General features: G+C 44.8%; 1 protein-coding gene across 2 annotated transcripts in view; it reads right to left on the reverse strand.

The window, feature by feature from the left end:
* Nucleotides 1-271: 271 nt before the first annotated feature.
* Nucleotides 272-21,723, reverse strand: part of slc4a4a (solute carrier family 4 member 4a) — a gene marked incomplete at both ends in the record, with an annotated part of 91,382 nt that continues 69,930 nt past the window's right edge. Inside the window, 8 exons of one of the 2 annotated variants that reach the window (XM_084457003.1) lie at nt 272-377; nt 8,156-8,235; nt 10,385-10,546; nt 12,504-12,677; nt 13,083-13,151; nt 18,277-18,349; nt 20,625-20,803; nt 21,515-21,676. In XM_084457003.1, coding sequence (XP_084313129.1) covers nt 272-377; nt 8,156-8,235; nt 10,385-10,546; nt 12,504-12,677; nt 13,083-13,151; nt 18,277-18,349; nt 20,625-20,803; nt 21,515-21,676 — 1,005 coding nt within the window. Of the gene's footprint in view, nt 378-8,155; nt 8,236-9,994; nt 10,089-10,384; nt 10,547-12,503; nt 12,678-13,082; nt 13,152-18,276; nt 18,350-20,624; nt 20,804-21,514; nt 21,677-21,723 lie in introns of those variants that run through there. The other variant, XM_084457002.1, reaches the window with a different exon arrangement.

Below are 21,723 nucleotides of genomic sequence, written 5' to 3' on the forward strand. Positions count from 1 at the left end.
TCTACTGTACAGTGGAATTGCATTAAGCAGGGCTATATAAAATAGCTTCCTTACAGAAAAATAATGCAGTGTTCAAGACAGACTTCTTTATCCAGTTTTTTAATTGTAGACTTCCCTTTGTGGCACTGCTCATTCACAGCTGGATTAGATCCTTTGGGTTTGATTAGGTTATGTAGGAGAAAGATTTTCAGGTGTGTGCGTTCTAGGTCTTTTTAGGCCTTTTTTTAGCATGTGTAAGGATTGGCAGGGCTGGTAGGCAGTGGAGGGGGTTCTAAAGGAAGGTCTCAGACCCACAACTCTTCCAGTAGAATCCGTTGTCATCCGGGTCAAGGTCTATTCTAATCTGAGGCACAGATTTTACTGGGCTTGTATCAGGGCTGTAAAACAGACAAACAGAAAGGCATTAGTGCTCAGAATTATGAAAAGAGGACATTGACTCTTATCAAGTTTGAACTGGAGGAATATTAATTCATCCAGATTGATACTAGTGGAAACAAATAATTTTATATCACTGTGTCATCCAAGTAATCAATTCACTGAGAGACAAAATGTCTAAACTATACAACAAGTGTTTAATTTACAGACTAGAGGTTTTCAAAGTGTGCCAGAGAGCTTCAGGGTAGGCATGAAATGAAACTGAGTCCAGTTATTTGTTTACTTTTTTTAAGCTAAAAAAATAAAAACTGTGTAGCTATCAATCAAAAAACTTTTTTTGTTTATTTATATAGCACAAGTCATACATCAAATAGAACTCCAAGTGCAAGTCGAGGAGGGTAGTGTTGAAATGTTCCCTGAGCTCGCAGACTTCATGGACAGTTTTGACATAAGCATTATAGTTATTGCTACTCATCTCAGAAGCCTGCTTGACAGTTTCAGCAGGTACATCCCAAAGGATTACACCCCAGAGAGAAACGACTGGATACACCAGCCTTTCACTACCTCTACTGGCCAACACCTGCCATCAGAACTTGAGGATGACCTTTTGGACCTCTCCTCTGACCGCACTTTACAGACTACTTTGCATCCTGCACACTGGAGGAATTTTGGCTGTCAGTGACTGCGGAATACCCATAACTATGGAAGGCTGCTATGGATATACTTATTCATTTTAGATGTAAATATCTATGAATACCCAGGACTAAGGAAGGCTGCTATGGATATACTTATTATTTTTGGATCTACATATCTATGCCAGAAGATTTTTTCCTCACTGACGTTTATCAATAACAGTGATACAGATTACGGCTCATCAGAGTGGAAGATGATCTTCATGTCGCAGTCTCCAGCATAAAATCAAGAATACAACTACTAAAATAAATACTATCCCTGCACAAACTCATAATACAAGCCTAATGCCTAGGTGTAACTGTACCGAACCAATAGACTGTTACAAAATGGAAATTAATACAAAATGACATGGATGATAGGCTACAAAGCTACAACAGGCCTAAATGTTAGGAATTGTGAATGAACTGAGAATATAAGCCTGCGTGGAAAATGTATTTTCACTGTGTTTGCCAGCCCAACAATCTTAATAACATGAGAATGTACTGGCCCTAGTTTTTGCTTATTGTTCAGCTCGGAAAACAGTTGCGTCACCTTTTTCAGAATGAGTTATGCTGTCGGATCATGAATCATTTTGAAACTGTAATTGAAGCCAAATTAATTTCTAAAATGTATTTGTGTTGTGCTTAAAGCCATTTTGCAAGCCCAGCTACCCAGCATAAGAATATGTATTTAACCCATTTTGCCTAATTGCCATTTTTCAGCTTGAGTCGAGAATTGTGTTCGATCTTGAATAAAATTGAACACAGTAATTAAAGCAAAATTGACTAGTTATATATTTATGGTCGTAATATGCAAGGTCTGTGTGCGTTTGGTAGCTGCCATATCATAGTGACCCCTGGCACAAATGGGGAGCCGAGAAGTGTGTGTTTGCAGCAGAGAAAATTGTCTATGTAAATACGTGCAGAGCTCCGTGCTAAATTGTGCACCTGTATAACAGCAGAGCCAATGGCATGGTGCTGAAGTCAAGCGAGTCACTGCAGTGTTTCAAGGGTGAGTCAACAGGGAGGGCTCCTGAAGACCAACCTGCATTTTTGGGTGGGTCGCGGCTCAAAAAAGGTTGAGAACCCCTGCACTAGGCGTGTTTACGTTTTCTTTTAAATACATCCACACTCTGCGGCAGTGGCTAGTTGCAAAACTAGAATGGAGAAGTAAGACGCCTCCTTCCCTCCACTAGTCTGGGGGTCCACCTTGGGCAAGTGGTAGTACCCCCTAGCCCTCCTACCTGGGGTTACAGGAAAAAACCCTGATGACAGAACACCAAAAATGAAGAGAGACCCGGCCCCGGAGGAAGCCCGGGGCCCTCGTCAGGAGCCAGGCCCAGACGGAGGGCCCGCATGCGAGCGCCTGGTGGCCGGGCTTACCACGGAGCCCGGCCAAGCCCAGCCCGAATAAGCAACGTGGAAGCACCATCTCCTCCTCCATCGTCCCGTGGACCCACCACCCGCGGGAGGAATTGTCGGGGTCGGGTGCGCTGCCAACTAGGTGGCGGTGAAGGCGGGGGGCACCGACGGACCGGACCCGGGCGGCAAAGGCTGGCTCTGGGGACATGGAACGTGACCTCGCTGGGGGGGAAGGAGCCGGAGCTTGTGAGGGAGGTGGAGCGATACCAATTACACCTGGTGGGGCTTACCTCCACGCACAGCACCGGCGCCGGAACCAAACTCCTGGATAGGGGTTGGACCCTGTTCTTCTCCGGAGTTGCTCACGGTATGAGGCGTAAGGCAGGTGTGGCTATACTAGCTAGCCCCCAGCTGAGCGCCTCTGTGCTGGAGTTCACCCCAGTGGACGAGAGGGTCGCCTCCCTGCGCCTTAGGACTGTGGGGGGGGGGGACTCTGACTGTGGTTTGTGCTTATGCACCGAACAGCAGTTCAGAGTACTCAGCCTTCCTGCAGACCCTGAGTGGAGTCCTTTTGGGGGCTCCTGCAGGGGACTCCAGTGTCCTACTGGGGGACTTCAATGCACACGTAGGCAATGATGGAGAAACTTGGAGGGGCGTGATTGGGAGGCATGGCCACCACGATCTGAACCCGAGTGGTGTTTTGTTGTTGGACTTCTGTGCTAGTCACGGTTTGTCCATAACAAACACCATGTTCGAACACAAGGATGCCCACAAGTACACCTGGCATCAGAACACCTTAGGCCGAAGGTCGATGATCGATTTCGTTATCGTATCATCTGATCTGAGGCCATGCGTTTTGGACACTCGGGTAAAGAGAGGGGCAGAGCTGTCCACTGATCACCATCTGGTGGTGAGCTGGTTTCGATGGCGGGGGAAACTTCTGGACAGACCTGGAAAACCCAAGCGTGTAGTGAGGGTGAACTGGGAACGCCTGGAGGAAGAGCCTGTCCGGAGAGATTTCAATTGCCACCTCCGGCGGAGCTTCTCAGGCATCCCTGTGGAGGTTGGGGACATCGAGCATGGTCGGTGTTCAAAGCCTCCATTGCTGAAGCTGCGGCTGGGAGCTGTGGCCTGAGGGCCATAGGTACCTCAAGGGGCGGTAACCCTCGGACACCGTGGTGGACAGCGGTGGTGAGGGAAGCCGTCCGACTGAAGAAGGAGGCCTTCCGGGTTATGTTAGCCCAGGAGACCCCAGAAACAGTTGCAGGGTATCGAATGGCCCGGAGTGCTGCGGCTTCGGCCGTGACCAAGGCAAAGCAGCGGGTGTGGGAGGAGTTCGGAGAAACCATGGAGAAGGACTTTCGGTCGGCACCAAAGTGTTTCTGGAAGACCATCAGACACCTCAGGAAAGGAAAGCGGGGGACCATCCAAGCTGTATACAGCAAGGAGGGGACACTGCTGACCTCAACTGAGGAGGTTGTTGAGCGTTGGAAGGAGCACTTTGAGGAACTCCTGAACCCGACTAATCCACCCTCTACGATCGAGGCAGAGCCGGAAGATGATGGGGGGTCGTCAATGTCCTTGGAGGAGGTCACTGAGGTAGTCAAACAACTCCACAGTGGCAGAGCCCCAGGGACTGATGAGATCCGTCCAGAAATGCTGAAGGCGCTGGGTGTAGAGGGGCTGTCTTGGTTGACACGCCTCTGTAACATTGCGTGGAAGTCTGGGTCAGTGCCGAAGGAGTGGCAGACTGGGGTGGTGGTCCTAATATTCAAAAGAGGGGACCAGAGGGTGTGTGCGAATTATAGAGGCATCACATTACTCAGCCTCCCAGGGAAAGTTTACTCCAAGGTGCTGGAAAGGAGGGTCCGGCCGATAGTCGAACCTCAGATCGAAGAGGAACAATGCGGATTTCGTCCTGGTCGTGGAACTACCGACCAGCTCTTCACTCTCGCAAGGATCTTGGAGGGGGCTTGGGAGTTTGCCCAACCTGTCTACATGTGTTTTGTGGACTTGGAGAAGGCTTACGACCGGGTCCCTCGAGAGGTCTTGTGGAGGGTTATGCGGGAGTATGGGGTGAGGGGGTCCCTACTTAGGGCCATCCAATCCCTGTACACCCAGAGCGAGAGCTGTGTCCGGGTCCTCGGCAGTAAGTCGTCTTCCTTTCCGGTGGGTGTTGGCCTCCGCCAGGGCTGCGCTTTGTCACCAATCCTGTTTGTGATTTTCATGGACAGGATATCGAGGCGTAGCCGGGGGGAGGTGGGTTTGCAGTTCGGTGAGCTGGGGATCACGTCACTGCTTTTTGCAGATGATGTGGTCCTGATGGCATCAGCTGCCTGCGAACTCCAGCACTCTCTGGATAGGTTCGCAACTGAGTGTGAAGCGGCTGGGATGAGAATAAGCACTTCTAAATCTGAGGCCATGGTTCTCAGCAGGAAACCGGTGGCCTGTCCGCTCCGAGTAGGAAATGAGTCCTTACCCCAAGTGAAGGAGTTCAAGTATCTGGGGGTCTTGTTCACGAGTGAGGGAACCATGGAGAGGGAGTTTGGCCGGAGAATCGGAGCAGCTGGTGCGGTTCTGCAGTCGCTTTACCGCACTGTTGTGACGAAAAGAGAGCTGAGCAAAAAGGCAAAGCTCTCGATCTACCGGTCTATCTTCGTCCCCACCCTCACCTATGGTCATGAAGGATGGGTCATGACCGAAAGAACGAGATCACAGATACAAGCGGCCGAAATGAGTTTTCTCCGGAGGGTGGCTGGGGTCTCCCTGAGAGATCGGGTGAGAAGTTCAGTCATCCGGGAGAGACTCGGAGTAGAGCCGCTGCTCCTTTGCGTCGAAAGGAGCCAGTTGAGGTGGTTCGAGCATCTAGTGAGGATGCCTCCTGGGCGCCTCCCTAGGGAGGTGTTCCAGGCGTGTCCGGCTGGGAGGAGGCCGCGGGGTAGACCCAGGACTAGGTGGCGGGACTACATCTCCGCACTGGCCTGTGAGCGGCTAAAGATTCCCCAGGCAGAGCTGGTTGATGCTGCTAGGGAAAGGGATGTCTGGGGGCCCCTGCTGGAGCTGCTGCCTCCGCGACCCGACCCTGGATAAGCGGATGAAGATGATGATGATGATGATGATGATGACATCCACACTCTCTGTCAGGAAACTAAAGTAGATAATATGTCATGCCACCATTGAAAAAAACATGTTGTTTCATCCCACTTTTGATACAGCCAGCAGCAGTCATGGACCATTGGGTTGTTCAGCTACGTAGCTATGCATTATGTGCTGATATAGTCACGTTCCGCCCTGTTCCCCTGTTCTCCAGTAATTGTTCCCCACTCTGCAGTCGCTGTTTCCCAGTGGCTGTTTCCCAGTGTGTCCCCTGTTCTCTGTGTCTGCTCTGTGTCTTTCTCTGTTCACAACTGTCACTTGTTGCTGTCAGTGCACTTGCCTTATGCCTGTGGTAACTAACTAACTAGCCCTAGTACAGTGTTGCTAGCTCCTGTGGTAACTAACTAGCCCTAGTACAGTGTTACAAGCTATCTCCTGTGGTAACTAACTAGCCCTAGTACAGTGTTACAAGCTATCTCCTGTGGTAACTAACTAGCCCTAGTACAGTGTTGCTGGCTAGCTCCTGTGGTAACTAGTGGAAGGGGCTATGTTGACACCCACTCTGAGCTGACAACGTCACACAAACTGTAAATGTATAAACCAGACAATGTTTGGTGATAACAATTTAGCTTACTTTGTAGTTCAAAGTGTCCTCTAAACAATTCTGGTTTTCAAAGCGCTGCAATTTGGAATCCTGGAGGGGGGCTGCGTTAACTCCCATTCCACAAACTCTTATGTACAGTAATGTTGGTACAGTAATATGGAATTCTCATACATGACGAGGCATTGCAAAGCAATATTTTCAGGGCGACACTTCACAGAATTCATAGTGATGATTTGTGGTTGTTTTTATATAACTAAATATGCACATAACAAGCTGAAAATATGAAGGTAGACTCTATGATGTAGGAGAGTCGGTTAAATGTCGCTAGCACAAGCCCAGGAATCAGTCTTGTCGCAGCATTTGGGCGTTAAGACTGCCCCTCCCAAGTATGGGAGTTAAGACCACCCTATACGCTAACTAGCCCTCATACAGTGTTACTAGCTATCTCCTGTGGTAACTAATTAGCCATAGTACAGTGTTGCTAGCTAGCTCCTGTGATACTGTAACTAACTAGCTCTAGTACTGTGTTGCTAGCTAGCTCCCGTGGTAACTACCTATCTCTAGGACTGTGTTGCTAGCTAGCTCCCGTGGTAACTACCTATCTCTAGTACTGTCTTGCTAGCTAGCTCCCATGGTAACTACCTATCTCTAGTACTGTGTTGCTAGCTAGCTCCCGTGGTAACTACCTTTCTCTAGTACTGTCTTGCTAGCTAGCTCCCGTGTTAACTACCTATCTCTAGTACTGTGTTGCTAGCTAGCTCCCGTGGTAACTACCCATCTCTAGTACTGTCTTGCTAGCCAGCTCCCAGTGTTTTTCCTCCAGATTGCTATCTGCCTGGGTTTTCCAGGTGCCTCCTTCTAACCTTGTTAATTGGCTGCAATCTGCAACCTCACCACTAGATGGAACTACACACTGCACCTTTAATCGTGCCTGACTTGATGGACAAACCTGAAAGCTTCATTTGTCAAACCCTGTACACACTTTCACTCTCTCTCTCTCTCTCTCTCACACACACACACACACAGACACACACCGACAGACACAGGTAAACATGCACATTTACACACTTGCATGTTGCATCACATCCTTTGACAGCGGTTTTTCATGGCCGCTAAACTACTGGTCACCTTGACAAGCTGTTAGTGTAACAGAGTTGTTATTGATAATTGAAGTTCGCCAAAATTATGTTTTATTTTATCTTCACCTTGAGTGAATTGTTGAATTGTTCTGGTTGTCCATACAGGCATACCATACATGTGACCATGTATTGGAGCGCCCCCGTGTGGTTTGGAGTGGGTGGTTGCTATGTATATTTGCTGTTAAGCTGCCTGCTCGTCCCTTTTGACTGTGACAACGGACGAGTGTGGTGAGTTGAGATCGTGCTCTGCCGTTTTGTAGATATCGTCGAATAAGATCCTATTGAGAGGATCTAAGATTGTATGATTTGTCAGATGTTTGTTTTCTATTTGTTTTCTGACGGTTAATTTGCTTCTTGTGTGATGTATTTTACTATTTTAGCGAGTGAGCTAACGTGTCTGTCTTGGAGCCGTTAGCTAGCTACAGTAGGCTGGCTACTGCCCGTCGCGTGGCTGGTGTTTTGACGGCGGGATCTTTTCCCCCTTTCTTTATTTCATTTTGTTCTTAGTATGTAAAGGGCAGCACATCTGAGTGACAGCAACCATCCCATCTGTGTTAAAAACAGGTATGTTTGTGTGGAGAAATGTATGTGTATGAAGTTTGATATTGTTGAGTGCATAGATACATTTAGATAAATTAGGAATAAGTTAGGAAACTATACGATCACTTTGCATCTGTTCAAATGAGTTAAATCAGTAGTAAGCTGCGCCCTTTTGACTGTGACAACGGACGAGTGTATATGTAAAGGGCAGCACATCTGAGTGACAGCAACCATCCCATCTGTGTTAAAAACAGAGTGTGCAATAAAAGCTGGATGAGCGATGAACCTGGCGTCCTGACTGGTGTGTGAGGCAGAGAGAAAAGAGAAGGGTTACATTAGCATGGTAACTAGGTAACTACTGGTCTCACCTTGACAAGCTGTTGGCATGGTAGTAACGCAGCTTCTCAGCATGATGTGTGGTGTTCAAGGAAAGATGGGTCCTTCTCTCCTACGGAAGAAGAAAGACATGGCACAGAAGTTAGCCACCGCTTGGCAAGCTACACATCCAGCGTGACTCATCATGGGAGTTATTTCTAGACTCTCCCCGGCCCAGATCAACACCAGATTATACACATACTCCCCACTATAGAAACATGCAACTGAGCAGGACAGAATTCCCTGCTGGTTCACAATTTTCCACGTGGGCTCCAGAACTGAGCTCCCAACTCAGGGGCGGGCTCAGGATTAGATTACTCAAATTAAAACTGCCCATCCATCCATCCATGCCCCTGGCTCTTATCATTATGATGTTCTTGGATAGTTTCTACCTATTTATATGCATTGAGGACCAATGAAATCAGATTGACTCTCTCTGGAGTGATTGGCCAAGACATGTATGTACACTTAGCTTGAGTGACCAAGCATGAATAGAGCTTTGGGGGGGTTGGATCACGATCTGCCTTTATAGTACAGAGTTAGCCTGGGCTGGGATGTGGAGCTAACTCAAACACGCTGACTTTACATGAGCTTGACTAGATCAAGCCTGCTTTGTAGTACAGCAATCAGCTTTTGATTAGTGAAGGTAGAAATATCACAAACTGTATACATGAACCAAGACAGCATTACCATAGCCATGTTTCCCTAAAATGTCAAGCACATTTTAAACAAACTTTTGAAAGTTCGCAAAAAAAAAAAAGTGCATTGTCATAGAAATTGTTATCCTCAGCCTTGTCCTTTTGTTTAACAGTTTCACTCTACCTCCCTCAACCTTTCACATGCAAAACCCCTGGCTGTACTAACGTCATTTATAACAGGATGATATCTCCAGGAGGTCGACATACCCCAGACTTTCAGTCTGGCTAGAGTGACATTCCATTGTTCTATTGTCCCTACCTGAAACCTATTAAAAATGTACCGCGCTTTCTAATATCACGTCTGAACTCTTGACCACTGTTGATGATGTCCGCCATTTATTATGACGTGTACAGATGGGTAAGCTGGCTTTTGCTTGAATATAAGACCGCTCAACACCAGTCTGTTTCACTTCTGTCGGATGAACCACTCACATGCGTTATCCTGAAGTCCTTGCGCTCGTATGTTTTCTTAATAAATCAGACTTAACCTCTTTGAGTGAACCTTGGCAAATCCTTTAGTCTCGATCAGATTTATTTCCACTACAGCATCTTGTGCATTTCCATTAACTGTTTTGAGCGAATTAACTAGACTACGTAAAGTATAAGTTTATCAGAGGATGACACGTTGTAGGCTATATGGCTACGTTAGGTGGAAGTAAACAGAGGCTATAGGCAAACAAACAAACCAGGAGAGAGCAATGTTCCTTTCATGGATGAGACCGAGGAATTGTTTGGTCTCCTCATCAGTCCATTTTATTTTTCTAATTTTGCCGTTTCCATAAAATGTATAATGTGATATACTTCAAAATGTGCATTAAAAGGCTTTATGGAAACATGGCTCATGACAAGCACTTCTGATACATTGAAAGTGGTGAAAAAGGACTGAAAGAGATTATATGATTAAAACAAAATAAGAGTGTCGGGAAACAACAGAGAGAGACAGAACAAGAAGGACAATAGTTAGTGTCATGCAGTGAATGACAGGCGGTGAAAGAGAAGCAGGCAGTGACAGACACATTCCCCAACAGAGAGAGAGAGAGAGAGAGAGAGAGAGGCCAGGAGCAGGGGAGAGGAGGAGGGGAAGCCTTCCATTCATCCCTCCATCGTGAGTCAGGGCAGGTCAGTTCTACTCACTGTCAGAGGCCTTATCGCCTAAGAATGGCTCCTGCTCCATCATGTCCATGGGGATTTTAATGCTGGGAACATTCTCATTGTAAGGGTAGTCAGACTGTAGGTGAAACAGCAATGGAAGAGAAACACTCTGAACCTGAATCCTGAATCAGTCATGGTAAAGGTCATCCTACGCTCTATATATAGTTAAGGAAATTCATACAGCAAACACACACACACACACACACACAAACACTCAAACATACATGCATGTCATTTTGGGCAAATACACACATAGGCCTACAGTATGTATCTCACACACACACGCACAATTCCACTTCAACTTCCACTGTAAATTGTAATTCCATAAGTATCAAATAATCATTAAAAAAGTATGTTAGAGGAAATCCTTACATCATCTATGTCACTGTCGATGCTCCTCCTCTTCTTTTTCTTCTTCTTCTCATCCTCCTTCTTCTTCTTGTCCTTCTCAGGGATGACGTCATCCAGGAAGCTGAGCTCGTGTTGGGAGAAGAGGTAGTCCATGAACTTCCTCACAGCTACAAGAGCCAGGATCTAAGAAGTAGAAAATCAGCCACTTAGAAAAGCAGATCACTCATGATACTGAAAGGGTAGTGTCTGAAGGCAGTGATTTGTGTTGTATTATTAGTAAAGCCATTCTTATGTTGGCATGTCCCTCTCCTTCATACCACCCTTTCATCTATTCCACCTATTTCAATTTGAACAAAGTACAATATCTTGGCTAATATAATTCATATTCAAAATCCTTTAAAATGTTTAGCAGTCAATACTATGAACAAAATGTGTCTTCTTTATATATAACAAATGCAAATTACCCTAACCCCAAGAAATACCCTGTGCATACACAAAACATTATGGCTGCCATTTTGTTCAGTAGACACTTATCAGCCTTGCCCCGACAAGTTATCTTTGACAACAAGGGAACAAGGCTCAGCATTATCACATAGAGTATTATAGAGTAAACCGTATCAAGGGGACTTGGAAGTGCTGGACCGGATGCAAAACGATATCCTAGATCCCTCAAAGAGCCCTAGAATATCACTTGCCCCCTGAAATATTTAAAGGTCTCCCCACTCAAGAACTTCTCAAATCAAGGACTACTATCATATAACCAGTATATATACAGGTGTATCTAAATCAAAGGATAGCGTGGAGAATCTGGTCCCAACCAGGGCTAGTGGCCAGGTAACAACAGCAAACACAGCTGTCAAAACTGGTTGGTTTTAAAATGAAAAGAGAAGACAGATGCATTTCCACAGAGGTCACAGTACAGGCTCAGCCGCAGCCCAGGCCCTGGAGAAGCAGGGGACCAGAGCCTGGCTCAAGGGCATCTCGGCAGTGTTGGTGGGCACCAGGGATGTGACACCAGCCCCTGTTTTTTTTTTTACAAGTTCTTTATTTATTGCCACCTGGACTAACTGCTTAGCCTGGGTCCATTTCCTGAATTGCACGCCCACTTAAATTTTTGGAATGCAATACAGGGTCTGGTAAAGCTCTTGTCCAGAGGGATTTCTTAGTTGGAATTCCAACCAGGCCAATCAGTGTCCTTTGAATGCGATGTAAAATGCTGTGATTGGTTAGGAGGATGAACTAATCGCCGAGGACTCCCTCTTCAGCAACGGACCTGTTCAGACTGAATAATGAAGCGAAACAAAATGGCGAATCAGTCAGGCTACTAACTGCTACCCTAGATAGCAAAACTATTACTATTATTCAATGCAACACCACATGACCAATGCTAAGGATGTAAGTTAACACACGGTGCAGACCTACTGTAGATATCTGTATGACAATTCTTTCTCTTGTAATACTAGTTTAGAATTGTTGATTGAAGGGTGTAGCCTGACGCTCTGAATTCAAAGTGAATTACCATTTTGTTTCACTTCATATTTTAGTCTGCTCCCATTGCAGCCGTTTTCTGTGATGGCGTTGTCGAAGGAGTCCTCAGCGATTAGTTCATCCATCTAACCAATCACATTGTGCAGGACACTGATTGGCCTGGTTGGAATTCCAACTGAGAAATCACTTTGGACAAGAACTTTTACAGCCCCTGAATCACATTCTGAAAATTCTTAAGTCAGATTCAGGGGCTGGAGCGAGGCTATGAAGAGCGTCTGACTCAGCACCATATGACTCAGAACCATATGACTCAGCACTATACGACTCAGAACCATACGACTCAGGACCATACGACTCTGCACCATACGACTCTGCACCATACGACTCTGCACCATACGACTCAGCACCAAGGTCCACATGTGATGAAGTGAATTTCCCCATGACGGGAAGATGATGGCTAGTAATAATACACATACATACATACATCCAGGCTGTATAGGTATGTCTAGTAGTACACATATATGAAGCGAATCTCACCATGACGGGGAAGATGATAGTTAGTAATAATAATACACATATATACATACATACATTCATACATCCAGGCTGTACAGGTATGTCTAGTAGTAAACATATATGAAGTGAATCTCACCATGACGGGGAAGATGATGGCAGCCACGGTAGACTTGAGGATCCAGAGCAGGGCCAAACACAGGACTTGGATGAAGGTGAACAGATGGACCTTCCTCAGGGGCACGTGGCGCAGGTAGATTAAGTCAGGCTGGTGCTTGGCTGGCATGAGGAGCAGCTTCAGACGGTCCATGAACTACAGACAGACAGAGAGAGATGAAATCCAACACATATTAACTGTGGGGTTAGGGTTAGGAAGGTAGATGTAGGCGGGCAGGTAGGCAGGCAGGTAGGTAGATAGGTGGGTAGATTGGTACATAGGTAGGTCGGTAGGTAGGTAGGAAGGTAGGTGCGTTGGTAGGTAGGTAGGTTGGTACATAGGTAGGTAGGTAGGTAGGTTGGTACGTAGGTAGGTAGGTAGGTAGGTGCGTTGGTAGGTAGGTAGGTTGGTACATAGGTAGGTAGGTAGGTAGGTAGATGCGTAGGTAGTTAAGTATGTAGGTTGGTAGATGCATAGGTAGTTAGGTAAGTAGGTTAGTAGGTAGGTAGGTACCTGCCCCTGAGGTAATGCTCCCTATAGGGCTGGTGAGAAGAGACTTACCTGAACACCGTTGAGGGAAGCCACCCCCATGTAGAGGAAGACTCCATACAACACAGGCATGGGAATGAACTGAGGAATAAACACAGCAAGGTGGAGTTAATCAGAGGAGTGACGAAGTAAGTAAGGGAGAAAGGAATTATGTTAAGAGAACCAGGCCAGGTCCAGCCTGGCTTATGTGCGGGGCTGGCTTGTTTCTGTTCAGGACTGGTAGGACGGAAGCTAGTCAAGCCACTGAAATAGCTGTGAATTGAAATGACATGAAATAATGTCTGATAAATGAAGATAGGTCTCGTCGCCTGGACACATCAGTTCCAATGCTTCCAATGCTAATCCAGCACAATAAGAGCAGGATAGCCAGTTATCTCATGAGCTCACAACAACTAGCAGCAGCTTCCATAACATTACCCAGTGAGCAACCAGCGTATTTTCAACCGGAGGTTTCCCCATCGCCCTGATTCAACCTGGTGATTTGTCAACCAAATTCAAACTCGTCACAAAATACTGTTTTCATATCTTAAGTATCCTCTGAGTAAAAATTATACAAAAATGTATCTGATGCAGTTGGGGTTAGCAAGTGTATTCTAGAAAACATCTGTGGTAGGATGGGTGTGTGGGTGGAGAGGGGGCTTGAGTGTTTAGAAGTTTTCTTGTTGTATTAACTGATACATCAATAAATATAAGATATAAAAATGGCAAGGTGTTGTATAATAAAAAAATGTCCCTTTGCATATTTGATGTTTGGAATAAATGTTTATGCTTTGTAGATATATGGTTTACTTAAAATCGTATACGTTTAGTCTGAAACTGGGTTCAAGAAGGTTGAAATTGGCAAGTTTTTATACCAGTTATGTCTAGATGTTGATTATATTTTTAGGCTAAAACCTGGTGAAATCCCGTCTCGAATTGGCTAGTTTTTATACCAACTATGTATAGACGTTCATTAAACATTTAGGTTAAAACCTGGTGAAATCCCATTCGAATTGGCAAGTTTTTATAGCAGCTACATCTTGACATTGATTCAACGTCTTTGAAAAAACGTTTATTCTTGGACAGTTATTCACCGTTCAGACGTAGGCAGTATGTCAGTTCGAATGGTTTCACCAGGTTTTAACCTCAATGTCTATGGGTCATTTCAACGTCTTTTAAGGGGAGACACGGTAGGTGAAAACATTGTTTTTCAACGCCCTGGTCAAATTTGAGATTTTGTGCTAGTTTGCTTCCATAACATCAATCAATCAATCAAAGCTTTATTTATATAGCGCATTTCATACCCAGAGGCAACACAATGCGCTTTACAGAGAACAAGGGAGGTGGGCAGACATCCCACCCCTACATATTCCAGAGGGAAGCAAAAAAACAGTAATCACCCGGGGGCCAGATAAGTGAGCTGTAAAAATTCTTCCCTGACCCCTCTCAACGAGGCGATCGAGCAAGCTCCTGGAGTATGTTTGTCTACCGGCTAAGAACATTTATAGAGCAATAAATAACATTCAATTACATTTTCAGAGTAAGAGAGGCTAATAACATCATAGGAGAGACATGGCAAACATTGGTGTATGTCTGTGTGTGCATAAATGTGCCTGGGCCCAGATAGAGGCAGGGGTTGGGGTAGGGTGGGGGGTAGGAAAAGGATACGGACCCGGGTTAGGGTGAGGGGAAGGGGATCTGAGCCCAGGACTGGTGTCTGTCAGTGTGTGTGTGAGTGTGCCTGGGTCCAGGTTAGGGTTAGGGTTAGGGTTAGGGTTATGGGTTTGGGTAACATGTCTTCTTTCATACTAGTGGAAATAAAACATCAAAAATACGCATTTAGATGTTTATTTTACTTTATTTAGTCTGTTTGCGTCTGTAGATTCTTCCTAAAATCACCAAAAGTTAGCATTTTTTCGCAACGAACCTGAGCGCGGACGTCTTTTGGATCCGCTCATGTGATATATCATTAGAGAGATCTCTCTCTCAAGCCTGATGTTATCGCAACCAAACCTGATAGTTTCATTTGTATCAGCAATCGTGGAAATACAAAGGCGGGTTTGATGCTAAACGTGAAATCTCATTGGCTGTTGTTGATTTCTGAGAACGTGATTGGTTCACCGCGTCATGTGACACGTTTCCATTTCCTGATATCTAATCCAAACAATGCCGTCTGTAAAGCGTTCTAAATGTAATAAGCAACAACGACAACAGTGTTTGCCCGCAAGGTTTAACAGAAAACAAGAGAAACTAAATGGAAAGGTTTACATTTATGAGATATAAAGTGCCTATTCGCACAAGTTGACATTAGCCGGTGCTAGCATGTCCAGTGAGCAGCAGGGAGATGAGGCTAGCGTTAGCATGTCCAGTGAGCAGCAGAGAGATGCGGCGCGTTTGAATGAGCTGATAACTGGGTTGATTTGTCCTAATTGTGCAGGGACTGGTCTTAAAATTAACATAGATCCTCAGAATAGTGGGTTATGTAGTACTTTGCTCTTAGAGTGCAGTCTTTGTGAGAAATGGCTATCGCAAAAGTGTCAACAACTAGGAATGATGTTGCATTTGATGTCAATGTGAGGATGGTCCTCTTAGCGCACGAGTTAGGGTTGGGGTATGCAGCTCTCCAAAAGATTAGTAAAGTGTTAGGGATCCCAGGGCTTCATCTGAAAACGTATCAGAAACATGACAAGAGGGTGACAGGTAGGCTATTGAAACGTGTTCCCTCTCTCTCTCTCTGTCTCTCTCTCGCCAATATCAGAAGCCTATACATATGCACAGTAGTCTCCCTCTCTCTACCTGTGGCATTTCTACATGCATCCATAAACTGACCAAATAAACTGTTTTAATTTCAGTTGCTGAAATAGAGAGAGGCCTGGAGTCCTTGCACAGAAGCAGAGCAGATTAGGCAGGCAGATGTGGACCCAGAGGTAGGTAAGCTGACTGCCAATAAATGCAAAATGTTACAAAATTATTAGTTATTGAGAATTATTACAATAATTCTCAATAACCAGCGTTCAGTGGACAACATGAAGGCGGCAATATGGGGTAGTCTGCTTCACTGATGACAACCCCATGCGCACCAGGAACATATTGTGGTTTTAGGACAGTTTTATGGACTGCAGCTGAGTGGGATCTACAAACCAGCTGCTTAGAATAGTTTTGTAGACTGCAGCTGAGTGGGATCTATAAACCAGCTGCCTAGAACAGTTTTGTAGATAGCTAGTGTGGTGCCATCTGAGGAGTGACTCTGTAGACCTATGACGGCGTAGCCTGATGTCTCCTATGGTGTTGCTTTTGACGATAGATATATCACTTGTTTGTTTGTTTGGAAATCTATATTTAGCTTCTATTGGTGTTTACCCTGGATTGTTAACCACATCTTGTCCTGTGTATTTATGAATCAGTTTACTCTTCATGTTCATTCATTCATGTTTTCTCCATGTAAAACGGTTAAAAAAAAATTGGATAATCTGTTTTCTCATGCATGTCCTCGTCAAATGTGTCTGTCTTTGTCCATGATCGGTTTAGCAAAATAATACAAGCTTTCTAAAAGGGAATGTTCTCTTCCCTACTAACATTGTCTCGTCTCTAGTCTTGTCTTACTAACATCCCAATCGTGGCCTGTACCTTGACGTGGTGAGTCGGCTTCCAACTAAACAGGTCTTGCTTCTCTATACAAAATGTCTACTCCTGGACTATTTTGAATCCACAACATGCTGTGTTATTCAGTTTTCAGTTTCTATGTGTTTTCAGATGTTGTGTAATGTTGTTACTAATGATGTGATTGGATACTGTGTTTGTAAATATTGGTTTACAATGCAAATGTATGTTTTTTTACAATACAAATTTTCAAAGCCCGTTTTCTCAAAATGAGTTATTTCTCATCTCAGGGACATCAAAACCACCACTTGAGTAGCACCTACATACACCTAACTTCAACAAAACTCCAGTTTTGTTCCAATCCATAATCTGAAGGGTTTGGCCAAGGGGGATTTTTTAAATTTCATTCATAGCCTGATTTATATAACAGTTTATCCCTAAAACATGGCGAAAATTGGTCTTTTTATGACTGTTGACAGTATTTTCTGATTTCTGAAGTGAAGAAAAGAGATATCAAAAATCCCCCTGGCCAAAGTTTTGAATAGGGATATGTGAACAAAATGAAACAAGAATTTTGAACCTGGCTTGAACCAGTTTAAAAAAAGTATGTCCTGAATTTATGCAAATTAGCGCATATTTAGCACATACAATGCCTAATTTGCATATTTATCCATAAGATTTCTGAAAACTTGTAATACAAAAAAGATGCTGCTTAATGTACCTAACAAACTGGGGGAGTTTGATGGTGATACCTATTAAGGATTTTTTTTTTTCTATTCACCTAGGGTGTCTCCCCTTAACCGGTTAATAAATGTCTGGATGCTCACTGGGTAATGGTAGCGGTCAGTGGCTGAAGCAGTTACACTGATGATAACATAAAGTCATAACCACCGGGTTTTGAACCGTGGTCTCCCGGGTGGGAGTCCAATGCTCTGACAACTACTCTACTTGTGCAGTGGAGATTGGCAGGTTGGTTTTGGTGTCCTTCTTCCAGTCTCTAATGTGGGTTGGGGTTAGAATATGTTTTGGGGTTGGGACAGGATCTGACCTATAAGGCAAGGGGTGAAGGTTGGAGTGAAAGGATGAACACGTGGAGGTTTGGGGTATAGTCCCATAAAGTCATCCCCACCGGGTCTTGAACCCCAGTCTCCCGGGTGGGAGTCCAATGTTCTCACCACTACTCTACTTGTGCAGTGGGGATCGGCGGGTTGATTTTGGTGTGCTGGGACAACTGCCTCTTGTGGTGCCAACAGAGAAAGGGTTACAGAGTGACAGAGGGAGTGATAACCGGACAAACGCTATACTAGGTGTGCTGGCTTACAGCCACGCAAAAAAAGACAGTGTAGACACTTATGTTGTAGATAGAAATATGTTTTACGTATTGATCAAAGGGGCAGTGTGTATTTTCTGGCTTCTGAGTGTAATTTTGAAGGTATAGGCTTGGTTCATCTTATTTTGTTTTCAATGTCCTGGCTCACAACTCATGAGACTTTTGATTTCAGACAAGTATATATGTATCAAGCAAAAATACAACCCTGTTTGAACAGTTTGCCATACAGACACCATAACCAGCAAACATGTTCCTCAATCAACCACAGCAGAAAGAAAGGCATGAATATATCTTTACCTTGAGGATGGGAGACATGAGGACAGACAGTCCCGTCAGGATGAATACACACATACCAGTCACCCGTTGCTCTCTGGTGAGAAAAACAAACCAATTTATAAAGAAAATGATTGATTTATAGGGCCGATGAAGACCATAACATGTTTAACACTAGAACTGCAATTTGCCACAACAATGGGCATTGAGCTACTGAATTATTCTGTCAGTGTCCACTCGACTGACCTGATTTTGCCTTAATATCTGTACTACACGTTGACGTTCTCATGATTATTAAATGTGGATTAGAAAAGGAGTTGGACATGTTTCTTTGTTTTGTTTTGTTTTTCTTTGTTGAAGCTCAATCACACCCTGTAAGCAAGTAAGTTGGTACCCAGTGGTACTCAAGTGTGATTAGTTCAGCCTCTCTCCTCTGTCCGAATCGATGCATTTGCATAATGGCCCTAGCGAGACAATGAATGTCACATAGAACATAATTTTTTTTTTTTTTATTAATTGTCAGCCCTTATTTCTAATGGGCACCAGGCCTTGCTTTACTACCACACTCCCATTTCAATGAGGTGTTGGTCCAGAAAAGTTCATAAATACACTGGAATGGACAATAAAGTCAAACATCTTTCTGACTGAATGACTGGCGCCGTCCAAAACTCACACAACAGAAAATTGATCTTTGGTACTGGAATGAGAGCTCCACACGTGTTTGTTGTCTCAGCTCACAGCTGTAATATCAGAAACCTCCTAGGGCTAGCATTAACAAGCTGAATGTTCGAGCACCGGCTCTCCACTGACAAAAACCTCTGCAGAATTGTAAAAATATCACTTCTTATATTAAGAGCTCTTTGGGCAATCAGACAAACTCAATAACTAGCCATTTACAAGTAAGAGCAATAGCCTACATTTGTTGAAAATAGCAGGTTCTAATTGCTCACCTACAGGGGTTTTGATATACTGTAGTGTCATGCATATGTCGCACTGGGGTGTTGTTTGAAAGAAAGTGTAGCGGCTTGCATCCAGTTTAAAACTCTGGCACGTCATTTTCCGCCATATTGGATTTTCCGCCATTTTGAATTTTGTGAAAAACACTTAAAATGTATCTCCTCCTAGGAATTATCACCAATCTGCACGAAACTCGGGACGCACCATCTCTAGAGCAATGACTATTAAATTCTTACAGGTCTTTTGAATTTGCCAAAGCGTTCACTCGTTACAGCTTATTTAAATTGGCGTTGAAGCCGCCAAACAGGAAGTGGTGTTGTATCTTAGCAACGTTTTGAGGTATCGAAACCTCATTTGGCATAGTCATCGAGGACATGCCCCTGTCCCCTGTCAGCAAGTCTCATCTCGACACCTCAAACGCTCTAGCGCCACCAACGTGTCAGAGTTGGAGGTGCGTTCATGCTGAACCGTATGCCCGATCTTCAAAATTCAAGTGCCATTGGATTCCTTGGATCAAGCCGAGTTCAGGCCATCCTATTAGCTAATGTCCGCCATATTGGATTTTCCGCCATGTTGGATTTTGTGAAAAACACTTTAAATGCATCTCCTCCTATAACCTTTCACTAATCTACACGAAATGTGGTAGGCACAATCTACAGACCAATGTCTACTAAAATCTTACAGGGATTTTTGATCCTCGAAAGCGTTCACCAGTCACAGCCGATCAAAATTGGTGGCGAAGCCGCCAAACAGGAAGTGTGGTCATATCTCAGTAACGTTTTGATCTATCAAAACCATATTTGGCACACTCATCGGGGACGGTCCCGTGACCCCTCTTTCCAAGTCTATGTGGACACCTCAAACTCTCTAGCGCCACCAACCTGTCAAAGTTAAAAGTGCATTTATTCTGAACGTATGCCCGATTTTCAAAACTGCGGTAGGGATTCGAATGCGGCTATGACGTGTTTCGCTTGTTGTCTTTGATGCGCTTGTTGCGCGTCCTGCTTGGCCCCCACATTGCTGCTTGCAGCTATATTTTAGATTGCTATTCTTGCACTTTGCCTTCAGCACTAGATTATGCTCTTAGTCACTGGTTTTAGAAAGGAGATGCACTTGTGAGTTCCGGCAAGTAGTAGTGCATTGTCTATTCCTACGTTAAGTGCAATTATCTTTAGTTGCTTTGGATAAACGTGTCTGCTTAATGACTGTAATGTAATGAAATATAATATAATAAAGAGAATAGCCCTGTCCATGGATCTCTGAGAATAGTAAAATGTAATATGAACAGGCCAATGTTGGTACAAGCTGACTGTATGGAAGCAGCACTCTGAGTGGCAAGACTTTTTCTTCAAATGTTCTGCACATGAACATTCTCACCAGACAATATATCTGTGCTTGATTTGTGGTGGACCTACCTCACGCCCAGGAACTTGGGCTGCTCCCCAGGGGCCGAAGTCTCTGTCTCCATCTTCAAACTGTCAATGTGTGCAATGGAGATGACCGTAGCGGCCACGTACCATGGCAAGCCCATGAAGGAGCAGACCACCATGAGAATGGCCACCAAGAAGAGGTCCAGATGATAGCCTGCACCTTTCTGTCACAAAAGGCAGGGCAAAGGTTAAAGTTAATGAGAAGGTTTAAGGTTATTCAGATATTTTAAGTAGATCGAACATAGGACAATTGAACTTGACAAGTTCAACTTATTAACATATCTTAGAGATAAAAAACAAACATATTACATTTCGCAGTCATTTAGCAGACACGTTTATCCAAAGTGACTTGTACCTTATAGATTGTGCAACCCCAGTTAATTGCATTTCACCTAGGTAGTCAGTGTACTACTACTCGCCAGAATTCACAAGAGCATCTCCTTTCTAAACAAGTGACTAAGAGCACAATCTAGTGCTAAAGCCAAAGTGCAAGAGCAAAATATAAATACAATAATAGCTTAAGAGGGACTTTCCATCATTACCAAGCCTGTTCTGTCTCACAACAATATAGCACTGTTTGATGTTAATCTTATCAATGTGTATCCCAGATAAACAGATTGCCACAGAGATACATATGACTCAGAAGGTACAGTCATTCTTTCAACCTGCTTTGGCTGACAGAGGGGGACAACAGATTAGAAGCCGTCCGAGCCTCTCCTATTGGTTTAAGACAACAGGCATTTAGTGTGTGGCCCAAGGGCACCTCCCGTAAGCCCAGTGGGCGCTTTCCTGTACCCACAGGTGTGTAATGGAGCGCTCTAACGCCACCTGGACCAGGACGCCTTATCCGGCGCCAACTCCGGTAGCAGACCCACCTTCAGCTTGTGCTCCTTCCTGTTGACGATGACAGCAGTGATCTGCTGGTCCATGAAGAGCAGGATGGTGACCAGCAGCGCGGGCAGTGCCGAGGCCAGGTACACCCACCAGGGGTTGCCTCCGAATGGGGGCACGAACCAGCCACGGTTAGTGCTTGTTGGCTGGGGAGGGGGAGCATGGAACACCAGGTGAGTGAGCTATCTTGGTC

The sequence above is a fragment of the Borostomias antarcticus genome (assembly GCF_949987555.1).
Source record: "Borostomias antarcticus genome assembly, chromosome: 23".
Lineage (NCBI taxonomy): Eukaryota > Metazoa > Chordata > Actinopteri > Stomiiformes > Stomiidae > Borostomias > Borostomias antarcticus.